This window comes from Rhinolophus sinicus, linkage group LG06, assembly GCF_036562045.2.
Source record: "Rhinolophus sinicus isolate RSC01 linkage group LG06, ASM3656204v1, whole genome shotgun sequence".
NCBI classification, from domain to species: Eukaryota; Metazoa; Chordata; class Mammalia; order Chiroptera; family Rhinolophidae; genus Rhinolophus; species Rhinolophus sinicus.
Window position 1 is genome coordinate 19,160,812 of NC_133756.1, and position 12,691 is coordinate 19,173,502.

At 44.5% G+C, this 12,691-nt stretch overlaps 1 protein-coding gene across 7 annotated transcripts in view; it reads right to left on the reverse strand.

Annotated features, from left to right (window-relative positions):
- The window catches only part of AGBL4 (AGBL carboxypeptidase 4), a 1,099,729-nt gene that overhangs the window by 23,021 nt on the left and 1,064,017 nt on the right, over nt 1-12,691 (reverse strand). For 2 of the 7 annotated variants that reach the window (XM_074334703.1, XM_074334697.1), the window contains 2 exons: nt 12,191-12,399; nt 8,977-10,390 (listed from right to left, as the gene is read on the reverse strand). The exons of 3 other annotated variants lie outside the window; for them this stretch is intronic. In XM_074334703.1, coding sequence (XP_074190804.1) covers nt 10,353-10,390; nt 12,191-12,399 — 247 coding nt within the window. In that variant the 3' untranslated portion in view covers nt 8,977-10,352. Of the gene's footprint in view, nt 1-3,524; nt 3,709-8,976; nt 10,391-12,190; nt 12,400-12,691 lie in introns of those variants that run through there. 2 more of the 7 variants (XM_074334702.1, XM_074334698.1) reach the window with 2 other exon arrangements.

The following is a 12,691-nucleotide window of genomic DNA, read 5'->3' on the forward strand; positions in this document are numbered from 1 at the left end:
TGTGGGGAGGGGTCCTAGGACCCTAAAATGGGAGCACTGCAGGAGGCCTCAGTGATCACCTACTTTGACAGGCTCATGTGTTAGATGGGCACACTGAGGCTAAGCAAGAGAGAGAATGACTTTTCTATAATTACAGAAATGCTAGTAGACTGGGCTTAGATTCCAGATATCTTTGCTTCCAGTTCCGGCTCTTTCTAATGGATCACTTTGAGGTCCCCGTCTCTTGCCCTCATCCCCCTCTTATCGTGTGGTTGTAGAATGGATGCACACAGAGACCATTTGTTCCTTCTCCTCACTGCAGCCATTTCCCCTGAAGTTCCTGAAAGCAAGCCTTTGAATTAGGAAAAGCAATCTTTCTTAATTCCATCCTTGCAGGTGAGGGAATTGAGGTTCAAAGAGGGAGGATGAAAGCAGCTGCATCAGGCTTAAATTCAGACTTCTGGGTTAGCACTCTTTCTAGCAAACCGCATGGCCTGCCTAAGGGTGAATGAACAAACGAACAAAAGGAGGAATGAGTGAATGAATGAACTTACTAAAGAACAAATGAAGGCATCCACGAGGAACCATGTTTAATTTTTGAAAATCCCCATCCTGTGTATTTGCATCTCAACAAAGGCCAAGTGCCAAGTGTGCAGGCTCCTGAAGCTGCTCTCTGGACCAGAGCAACGAAGTGTTTACTCACAATCGTGCACCCTCCACTCCAACCACCACCCACTACTCAGCCCAGTTTACAGCAGGCCCTCAGTGAGTGCTTCTAAAATTGAATAGAAATGAAAATTCAGGACCCATGGCATTTAGCTCTCCAGGAGCAGTTTGGAGAAGAACTGGGCATTAAAGAAAGCAGTCTCTCCCTTCTAACACCACATCACAGGTTATTGTTTTAACCTTTAGTCAAGACTGGCCTAAAGAAGGAGAAAGAGAGAAAAACAGATGGGAACACAAAGGCTGAAATATAGGAAAGAGACCTAAGTACGAGATTGCTTGCTGACAGAGTCAGGGAAGGATCCTGGCGAGCTTCCCACCCCAAGGGACTGGCCTGGCTGGAATCAGCATCAGCCTTCACCGGGACTGGGCAGGACGAGAGGTGGCCCTGACATTCTGCTGGGCACAGTCCAGGGAGGCTGGGCAGATGGGTGACCCATTGATATTGATGAAATGTCGAGAGATTAGATAGAATTTCAAACAGAAACTTAAGCCAGGACCTCTGACTAGAAGTTGCAGTGAAAATGTGCTTACAATTGACAAGGGTCTGTCATCTAATACTCAGTGATGCAACAAACATTCACAACTACACAAGCTCATGCATTTTTCACTCACATATAAAGAAGTGACTCATAAAAACCTCACATGTAATGCCAATGTACTAGGGCGCACACACACACACACACACACACACACACACACACACACACTCAAATCCAGCATAGCCAATTATCTGTCACCTCTCCTAGCCACTCTTCATCCCTTTCCTTTCTTTGTCTCTCTCCCATGGATGCTCTTAGCCTTAACATTTGACAGCTTCCTATCTGGGCCTGTAAACTACGTTTGCTCCACTTTGCCCAGAATTTTAAGGTGTTGTCCGTATTTATGAACGTCTTGAGGGAGGTAGAGAAGGATGGTGTCAGCATCACAGAAACGTTCTGTACAGAGCAGCCATCTTCATCTTCCTCCCTATCAGCAGGAGCAGCAGTGATACCGGCAAACTCCCATGATTGGTTACTCTCTGCCTGGCCTTGAGCTGGGTCCCGGGGCCTGAGCAATGAGTAAGACTAGTTGTTGTCATCACTAATCATCTCACCCCAAGAGCAGTTCAAGATGAGTTGGGAAGACAGAGCTGAGACACAGGAAAATCAAAATACCAAAGTCATTGCTAATGCCAAATGAGGTGCTTAGACAATAGTTCTCTTAGAAGCTCAGAGGAAGAGTTATCTATGAGGGCTGGGAGGTCAGGGAAGACTTCCTGGAGGAGGGGTCTTGAAGGATAGATAGAAATCAGGGCCGCAGAGAGGAATGGGAAGTGCTTGACAAACACAAGATGTTTAATACATTTTGTTGGATGATAATGACAGGACAATCCAGGTCAAAGGCAAAGCATGGACAAAGTGGGGACCTTTATGAGATCTAGGAAGAAGGACAGAAAATACTGGGAAATACTTTTCAAAATACTGTCCTTTCACATTCATCCTCTCATCTTATCTTCACAATACTCTTGGGAGTAGCTTTGATATAGGGGTTATGCCCCCATATCAAAGGGTAAGAAACTGAAACCAATTGAAACTCTGGGATAACTCCAGACAGGGCAAAAGATTTACTTAATGTCACACAGCCAGGCAGTATCAGATCTGGGAGCAGAAAACCAGTTTCAGATTTAATGGTCACGTCTTTAAATCTGAGGGAGTGAGGACGATAGGAAGTGATTTGGGATATGTGGTGGGAAAACGCCCTCTAGCTGGTGACAAGCCTGCTTTATAATGCAGGAGTGGAGGCAGGGCGGGCTAATTGAGGGCCTGGGCCTCCTGTGCACTGCCCCATCCTGACCTCCTGGCAACACATCTCTTGTTCTTACAACTCTGGGGGTAGCGCCAGCTCTGTCTGTTAAGACGATCATTTCTTGGCAGTTATTTCAAAGGAAGAGACTCAGGCCTGGAGGACGTGCAGGGACATCCAGCTGCAAAGGAGAACACCTAGAGCCAGGCTCAGGGGAATGAGGCAAAATGAGGTCGTGTACAGGAACAAAAATGAACCAGTGAGCTGCCTGAGGCAGAGGCTTTTTATAACCAGCATTAAATATTTACTGTATTGTCAGTCTTAGGACTGTACACAAAAAGGCAGAGGGGAGAATGGAGAGACTGAGAAAGAAGGGAGAATGGCAAGCACTGGAGTCTGGTGACAGCCAGGCCCCCCACTAATGAGCTGTGACACGGGACAGATTATTTCACCTCTCTAAACTTCTGTTTCCTTATTAGGAAAATGAAGAGAATAACTCTGGCTTCATAGGGCTGTTGTGAGGATTATATGAGATCACATAAGATAAAGCAAGCAGTGCAGGGCCCAGAGCCAAACAGGCACTCAACCTGGGCAGGGCGGCGGCGGCGGCCGCAGTAGATTAGTAGTAATAGTAACAGTAGTAGTAGATTAGCAGCAGTAATAGTAGTAATAGTGGTAGTAGTCGATTAGTGGGAATAGTAATAGTAGTAGATTAGCAGTAGTAATAGTAACAGTAGTAGTAGATTAGCAGCAGTAATAGTAGTAATAGTGGTAGTAGATTAGCAGCAGTAATAGTAGTAATAGTGGTAGTACATTAGTAGTAATAGTAACAGTAGTAGTAGATTAACAGTAGTAATAGTAATAGTAGTAGATTAGCAGCAGTAATAGTAGTAATAGTAGTAGTAGTTGATTAGTGGGAATAGTAATAGTAGTAGATTAGCAGTAGCAATAGTAACAGTAGTAGTAGAGTAGCAGCAGTAATAGTAGTAACAGTAGCAATAGTAGTAGTAGTAGATTCGTAGTAATAGTAATAGTACTAGTAGATCAGTAGTAGCAGCAGTAGTAGCAGCATCAGATTAACAATAATAGTAGTAATGGTAGCAGTAGTAGTAGTGGTAACAGGAGCAGCAGAAGTAGTGGTTGTAGTAGATTAGCAGTAGTAGCAGTAATAGCAGCAGTAGTAGCAGCAGTAGTAGTAGTCAGTGCTTTGGGGAGATAAGTCTGTAATTAGGATCCAGTTATTAGAATGAGCTCAGGATGACATTTTGGATTTAAGATTCACTCATTTTTTTCTTTTATTCTGCTACATTTACTGAGCACCTTTGATATGTCTGGAACTGTGTTCGGTACTATAAGAGGCATAGAGATGAATAAGGCCCAATCTCTGCTCTCAAAGAAATTAAATGATAACAGCGTAGGTGATGAGTGAAATAATTGATAAATAGGTAAATAAGCAAAGTGCTGAGGGAGACAAGACAAGGAAGCAATTAATTATAACTGAAGAGACTGGGGAGGACATCGTGGAGTTGGGATATCTGAGCCAAGTCTTGGGTGATGCGAAGGGTTTTCTTTAGTTAGAAGTGGAGATGGTGGATGGCTATGCGCGACACTGAGCAAGCAGAAAAGGCAGGACGCAGCAACTGATCAGAAGCGATGTGTGAAAGACACAAATGCGGATGACATCAAAGCCCCTGGCTTGCACAGTTGATGTGAAAGAGACGCCGTACACACAGGGTCAGTTTTCATAAGAGATTCAGGAATCTTCTCTGGAGACGGAATGGGTTAGCAGGAGGGCATTGGGGGCAGGGAGGCCAAGGAGGGGCTATTACGTCAAACCATGTAGGAAGGGAAATGCAGAACAATCCTGCCAGTAAGGATTATTTCTCCATTTGGAAGATGGGGGAAGTAATCTCTGCTTTAAATGACGCACAAGATAAAAATAGCAAGTGGTGGAGCTGAAATGAAAACTCAGGTCTGTCTGACTCTAAAGTCACTCTGTTATACTACTCGAAGGCAGAAATATCACAGAGGCAGAAGCAGTGGGCATGGTGACTGGCTGGCTGTGTGGGGGGACAGAAGGGAGTTAAGACACGACAAGGTTCCCAGCTAGGGTAACAAGATGGAAAAAGGAAATATTCATGAAGACAGCTGATGTTGCCAGAGAGAAGCAGATTTGAACTTCAGAGTGACATGGGGTCAGCCAAAAATAAATCTCAGGTCTTTGGGGGACAAGTAAAATTTGTTATATATAGTGTCATAGAGATGACTTTCTGAATTGGTCTGGCTTCGTGTGAAGGTTTGGGATTGAACACAGAGGCGGTGGGGTGTGGCAGAGACAGGACGTGCCCAGGTCCTGTTTTAGGTACTTACTAGCTGTGGACCATGGGAAAGGACTTAATCACACTAATCTCAGTTTCTTCATCTGCAAAATGGGGGAAATAACCCATGTCCAGCATGCACCTGAGTTTGGCGAGAGTAGGAAGAACTAATAGAGGTGAGAGTGCTTCAGGAAAGTCCTGAGTTGCAGCTGGCAGAACGCATTGGCATGATATAACTTCATAGAGACGATCCCTGAGAAGCTGTCTGCCAATCAAAAACAACATAGAAAGAGCCTCATAATCCTGCTAAGATGTGCTGTTATTTTAAGAAAGCATGGTTCCTTACAGAATTCATGCCCCCTTTCATTTCAGTCTTGTCCATTCTGCCTCAATTCGGACATTGTGTCTGAATGCGTCTTCCCATCTGTTCAGAGCCCCAACTTACAAAGCCTCTTCCCTATCCCTTGAGGGTCCAGAGCCTTTGGACTACCCTCAACATGTGCTCATTCCACACTCAGCAAGCACAGACTACCACACAATCTGTGTGAAGTGCTGAGACCACATGATGAATACGGCTGAGCTTCCCTGACACTGATCTCCCAGTGTGACTGTCATTTTTCTGGACACTCTCCTCATTCCTGGACACTTCCGTCACTCCTGTCCTCAGGAAGGGTTTGTCCTTCTGTCTGCACTTCAGTAAAAGGACTCTTTGTCTTCAACAAAAAAGGATTTCCAACCCTAAGAAGCAATTGATTTGGAGACAGAGTTCTGCTCTCAGACAGGTATTTTATAGATGGTATTACATTTTCTTAAACAGTTTTAACTGAGGTATAACATACAAAAACTGATACACAAAAACTGCACATATTTAATGTATACAATTTGATGAGTTTGGACTTATGCAAACACCTGAAACCATCACTATAATCAAGGTAGAAGACATTCATCACCTCCCAAAATTTCCTTGTGCCACTTTGTTGTTATCTTTTTTGTTATAAGAACACTTACCATGAGCTCTATGGTCTTACCAAATGTTTAAGTGCACAACACAGTATTAACTACAAGCACTATATTGTGTACAGATTTTATAATATTTAATCCTCACAATAACTGTGGGAGGTAGATATTTTCATTCCCACTTTACAGATGAAGATTCTAAGGCTTAAAGAGGTTAAACTCTTTGCCCAGAGGCATATGGCAAGTCAATAGAAGAGCTGGGGTTCACACTTCAGTTTGTCCGACTTTTTAAACCCAGGCTATTCCTAGGTCATAATGTCTGCTTTGTTCTGCCTGCCCTGGTGCCCCCTTGACTGAGCTGAGTCATGAGGAAAAGGACCTCTAATTTTGGTGTCTTTAAAGTGCTTAGGAAGCAGGACTCCTGAATAACAATTGAGGGATACAGTAGGCTCAGCTCAAACTCACACACTTTAGAAGGAGGGAGTGATACTGACCCTGAACTAGATTATCTGCCTGGGCTTAGTAACCCAGTGGGTGCCAGGATGGCCCCTGAAATGACTACCTTGCTGAGCTTCCAAGGGTCCCAGAAGATATAGAAGCCTCTGCACGTCAACTGATAAATGGGCCTCTGACCCAAACCCTATCCTGCTGGAATGCCCAGCAGGAACTTAGACAGGCACGTGGGAATGAGAGATGGGAAGAAGGCAGGGTTTCAGCAGGCGGTGCTAAAAAGTCCTGAAATCCTTACACATATACCCAGCCTGGAAACTTACATGCTCCCTTCCTTGATCTCCACCCCCCACTACCTCTAAGTAATGCCATTGTTTACTTGTTATTCATTCTGCTTCTCCTGTTTTCCTGTTTTGACCTGATTTGACCTAGACACATATGGAGAGGGCCCAGTGCAGAGTAGTGGAAAGGGAACTGGGTTTGAATCCAGACTCTCATCAGCCATATGAATGCAAACAGAGGATTTTTACCTTTAGCGGTCCCAATTTTCTCACTTGGGAAATGGAAAAAATGATACTTACCTCAATGGACTGTTGGGAATATCCAGTAAGACAATGGATGCAAAGGCCTCTAGCACAATGCCTGGCACACAGTTCAATAAACGTTTGGTGGATGTATGAACTAATGCTCAACAGACGTGAATCACTCCAGGCTTCCATGGTTGGCCCTGCTCTTACTACTTAGGAAGACGAGTTGGGGTCCTCTTGGGGAAGTCTCAGGCATGCCATTGGCTTACAGTGAAAGATACAGGCTCATCCTGTGCCTCTCCCCATTCAAAGGCAATAGGGAACACTCCTAGCTAAAAGCTCCTGGCTGCTGCTGCTGCTGCTAAGCTAACGACAGTCGCTGCTGCGGGTCTCAGCACAAGAACCTGGGGAGCCATCTGCTTGTCTATCACAGTTTTTGAGGGTCAACAGACCTATAGTGCTGTCTCTGAGCCTCTGGATTGACGCAGAAAAATACTGGCACTGTTTATGGAGAGTTCTGTGCGAGCAACGTAGAAGCCAAGCATGTCCCTCCCCTCTCCACACTTCTTTTTGGATTTAGTTGTCTCACTCCTCTCAGGACACTGGTTGGGAGTAGGTTCTACCCACTTGTGGCTCTCTCTATCCTGAGAAGAAAGTGGCAGATGAGAAGAGAGCTTAGAGCGCCCCCTGCTGGGGTTAAGTGAGTGAGTAGCTTCTGGCTGGTTCACCGTCTGGGCTGCTGCTGTCCTCCATCTCAGTGCTGAAACCCTTCCCCTCTAACTTGAGACCACGGGTGGGGAGAACCTGGTCCAAGAAAGCTAGTGAGTCGCTGAGCCAAGGACACAAGGAGGTCCACTGGCAACCCCTCGTCTCTTGGCTAGACCTTTCCTCTCTGCTCTGCCAATGTAAGCAGTCAGTCCTTCTGCAAAAACGTCTCACAGTCGGCTTATGGCCATGTATTTTTCTCTCTTAAAGAATGCTAAATGTTACCAGGATCCATATGCTGTAATGTAGAGACATTTAATGTCACTGTTTAGCATTAAAGTATGCTTTTTATATTGTACACTCCATTCCCTGATACCAGAACGTACCCTCCTGTCTCATGTCATTTCTCTCCAGATTTAGAGACTAGGAGGTTATGCCACAGAGTCCCCAGCCTCCTTCTAGAGAAGGAACTCCCCATTTCCTCCATGACAGATGTTCATTAAGACTGTTTGAATACGTCTGCTGGTAGGGAGCTCACTGTTTCCAAGGGAGCCCATCCAATCGTTAGCCACTCTATTCACTAGAAAGTCTTCCTTGTTTTTGAGCTGAAATCTGTATTACCTCTGAGAATACCTGCATTGATTTGGTTCTTACCTTTGACAGCACAGAACAAGTGTGCTTCCTTGGGACAGAAAAAAAAAAAAAGGAATATCCACGATATCCTTCTAACTTTGTAGAGATTGTGACCTTGCTTTCCTATCCCTACTCACCTTATTTTTCATCTCAGGGACAAACAGTTCCAGTCTCCTCATCCATTCCTAATGGAAAATGATTTTCAGACACCTCCCCATTCTGGCCATATTCCCAATAACATAGTTACCATTTATTGAGCACCTTGGCTGGCATTTCCCATACCTAAATCTGTTAAACCCACATAACTACTATAATGAGGTAGATATTACCATTACCATGTTACCAGTGAGAAAACTAAGATTCAGAGAGGTTAAATCACTTGCCCAACATAACACAGACACACAGACATTAAGAAACAGAATCAGGGTTCAGTTTCAGAATTAGAACCCAGAGTTGCCTACCTCCAAGTCTTTGCCTGCAAACCACTAGCATACTTGCTGCTTGTGAGGCTTGTGATCCAATCAATCAAAGCAGTTTTTTTTTTTTTTTTTTTAAAGTGGGGCTTAAATATAGTGACAACATATAGAAGCAGTCTAACCAGAGAAAAATAGATCTGGACTATCATCTTTCTTGTTTTATGCAATCTGCCTCTATTTATGCCGTCTCAGGAAATGTTATCATTTCTGAAAGGCATGTCACAGTTTTGGCCCACGTTGAGCTGGTTTCAGTCAATTAAAACTCCCCAGGACGTTGACATGGGATCTCCTGGAAAGTCAAGTCTTGACAGTTCTTCCTTATCTTTATGATACAGTCCCTGACAGCAAAGTGATGGCTACACCAAATTTGGGTTGGCTGCTTGGTTCTTGAAGGAGTGCCAAGAATGCTCACAGAAACAGAAGAGCAGCAGAAACCACTTTATTTGTGTTAATCTGGGCAACAAGAACCCAGAGGAGAAGCTGTATATACAACACAACATTTGTAGCCAGCTAGCATATGGTTCTTTGTTATAATTTCTGAAAACCAATAAGCAAAGGGAGAATAAGCTTTGCTCTTGAGTTTTGCAACAAACTTAGAAAATCTCCAACCCAAAGCAAAAAAATGCTTAACGGGAGCTTTGTGCTAAAGGTCCTGTCTCCCTTGAGCCTCCCTACCTCTCCCTAGCTCCTAATCCTCATTTCCGGGAGGTCATTTTAATTAGCAGGCTGTCATGGTGACTCAGCCTGCCGCCTCACAGACAGGAAGAGAGCAGACTCTCCTGGACCCATTCATCATACAAAGGCACTTTACTCTTTAGAAAAATGCACAATAATAAGATTGCCCCACCTTGGGAATTGCTACTGCTGTTGTTTTAGTTTATCATCCCCCCTGACTCAGAGTGCACCCTTTTGTCTTCTGCATCTCCCTTACCTGACAACCAGTCTTTCCCCACAGCAGGTATAAATGCCCACCTCTTCAGTGGCCAGGCTTGACTCATAACACCAGGATCTGGAGATATTAACCATGATAGTCCTTTTGGAATGAATGACCGATACTTTTTGTCTTTGGAGCTGAAATCTCATTTAAACTACCTGGGTCATTGGGAAATAGCTCTTAGAACAGTTTTCTGAGAGCTGGGGTTTGGGAGTCAGGCAGCGTGCAGCTCAGACATAAAGTGACCAAAATATCTAAGACCACTGTGATTTCAAAAATTCTGTCCCATTGTTCCCCACAGTACATTTGTCTTGGATTGTATGTGTTGTTGTTGCTCTGAATCAGCAAATACGGACGCGGTTTTTCAAAACTGTAAACAGCCACAGCTTATTTTAAAAGGTAACCATCTGTAGTAACCAGGCAACTTAAAAAGGTAAAGGGGCTTGAAAGCGTTTACCTGAGATGTGTCAAATTTCTCAAAAAGGATGTGTAGGTTTTCCTCTTCCCGTGAGGATGTGTATGTGGTGGGAAAGAGCATCTGTACTCGCCTGGTTTGAATCTCCTATTTTGTTCCTGAGCCTTAAGCTGAAGGCTTACAATTGATTTTCCATTGGTAAAGGGGAAAATTGATGATGAAATTTCTCACTTTTTTCTCTTCCCCTTTGCTAGCTTATTCATTATCCCACAACCTTTATCTTGGAAACTAGAAGGGTGATTAATTTCATGCCCCAGCAGAAAACGCATGCTCCTGCTTCCACAAGCCCTCCCTGGACTCCACGTCCTTAAAAAGAGTTTGAAGGGTCTTTGTGGTTCACTGAGCTCTTCTTGTTCCCTTTGCCGTTGGGGTAGTTGCTGGCCGGGCCCCTCAGGAGTGGGTACTTGTAGGGAAGGGGTTTTTCTTTCCTGCAAAGGGGGAGATAACAGAAAGAGAGAAGAAAGACAGCACATATACACACTATATTGAGATCACGTGTGCATGTCTATCTCCCCCACTGGACTGTGACCTCCTAGAACAGTGGCCTTGTCTTCTCTTGGGAAACCAGGACCTGGCTCAAAGCAAGCACCATGGCTCAATGAATGACTATTAGGTGGATGGATGGATATATTTTATCATTCTGGTTATGGAGAAAACTTAACTGTCCTGCAGCTGAACTCTTCCATGTTTCTACCTTGATTCTAACTCATTCTATCCATTCACAATGGGATACAGATGGACACACAGAAGAGCTATAGCTTGGAAGAGCTTAGGACCTCATTCCTTTCACAACCATCTGGGCTCCAGAGTTCCCTTTATATTCCTCAATGTAGCTTAACTATGGCATTGCATGATGGGCCTGTCTTCCCCACAAGCTTGGGGTCTCTTGGAAGGCAGAGATGTGTCTGGGTCATCGCTGTGTCTTAGCACCCAGCACCCAGTGCAAAACCCTTAACGCTACTCTTTAGTAATTGTCTGAGGAATTGTAATTGTCTGAGGAAACTGTCTTGTTTCCTCATACCCTAGGTTATGAGCTCCTTGCAGGCAGGGACCACATTTTTTGCATTTTTCCTTCACAAAGGGACTTGTTTGTTTGTTATGTTGTGACTGATTAGTTGATGTGCCATTAATTCATGCACTGGACTAAGGTGTCTTTGCAGTGGAAAGAGTGGGCTTTAGAGCCAAAAAGAACTCAACTGAATTCCCAGGTCAGCTATATATGAGACGTGTGACTTTGGGCAAGTTATTTAACTTCTCTGAACTTCATTTGTAAAGTGGGGATAAAACATTCCAATCTTGTAGGGGTGTTGTGAGGTAAATGAGACACTAGGAGTAAATGCACCTAGTGTCTTCCCTTGCCTTCTGCAACTCACAAAGGCATGGTGCTGGCAGCTAGGTGTGGTCCAACAGTCTCTGGAGGTGACAAAAATGAGTCAGACATTGATGCTGTTCACAGGCTGCATACAGAAGAGGAGACAGTTGTGCAACATAACTACACAGAATGATAAAGAACTACAATGCAGGAAATGGTAAATGCCATAAATATGGGACTCTCTTGGGCTGTTTGAATTAGGATTGAAGAAATGACTTGTTGTAACCCATCATACTCTGACCTTGGAGTATCCATTTTCCTTCATTGTTGATGAGTCACGAATAAAGACAGAACAAGAGGCAGCACATAAAACAGACACTTTGCTTCATAATATCTCCCCAGCAGGAAGCCTCACTGGTAGAAATTGCACACTCCCTGAAGGGCCTTGCTAACATGGCAGCCTGTCTACCATGGGCGCGGTATAGCTAGACCTCAGGACCCATCGACAGCCTGGAGCACATCCAAGGTACCACATCCTTCCTGCCTCATAGGCCCTTGTGTATGGGGATTGGGGGAAGTGCTTTGCAAATCACAGGTGCCATTCATACGTCACTGAGGGGTGTGGTTCTTAACATCCAAAGGAGTATGGGAAATAAGATGGGTGTTTTTATGGTAGTAGAGGTATGGTCACAGGTGGGACAGCCTGAGGTAGGTGGTGACATGGGGATAGGGTGTGCAGTGGCCAGGGAGGGGTGTGAATGTGCAGAATGACTGGTGGGGTCATTATAGAGGCAAAGAGCCTCTGTAACTAAAGATGGGGGCCCAGAGAGAGACCAGACCCACATCGCATACTTCCGGGCTCCTGCAGAGGCTGTTTCTCTTTGTATAATGCCTTCCCCTACCTCGCCAGACTCACCTCTTTTGGGAAGATGACTTTCCAGAAAACAGGTCTCTCTTGAGGTTTCTGAAGCACTTTGTGCCTCAGGCCTGAGCACACCACTGTCTAGGTAGTTCTTTGTCCGTCTGTTTCTCTCAAAAGAATATGAGTTCGAGTTGTTTGATTTTTCTCTATAATTCCCGAACATAGCACAACAGTCCTGGTATGGAGTAGGTGCTTGAGGAATGCTTAATGAACAGAAATACACTTTTAGTCTTATATTTACCATCTCTGTGGCTCTAAACATCTAGGTCTTGGCATTACCTTAGAATGCCTCTTTTTAGGTCCTGTTTCCCACCTTCCACACCCTATCCCCCAACAGGGAATCTCTTCTGTCCCCTTCTACTTCATCCATGTCAATTCCAAATGTCCTTTAAAACCAAGTTCAAACGTCACTTCCTCCCTGAAGCCCTCTTGGATACTCTTGCTGGCCCCAAATGCTTTCCAGATGGTGTGGGAGAGTAATTTCCAACTGGGCCT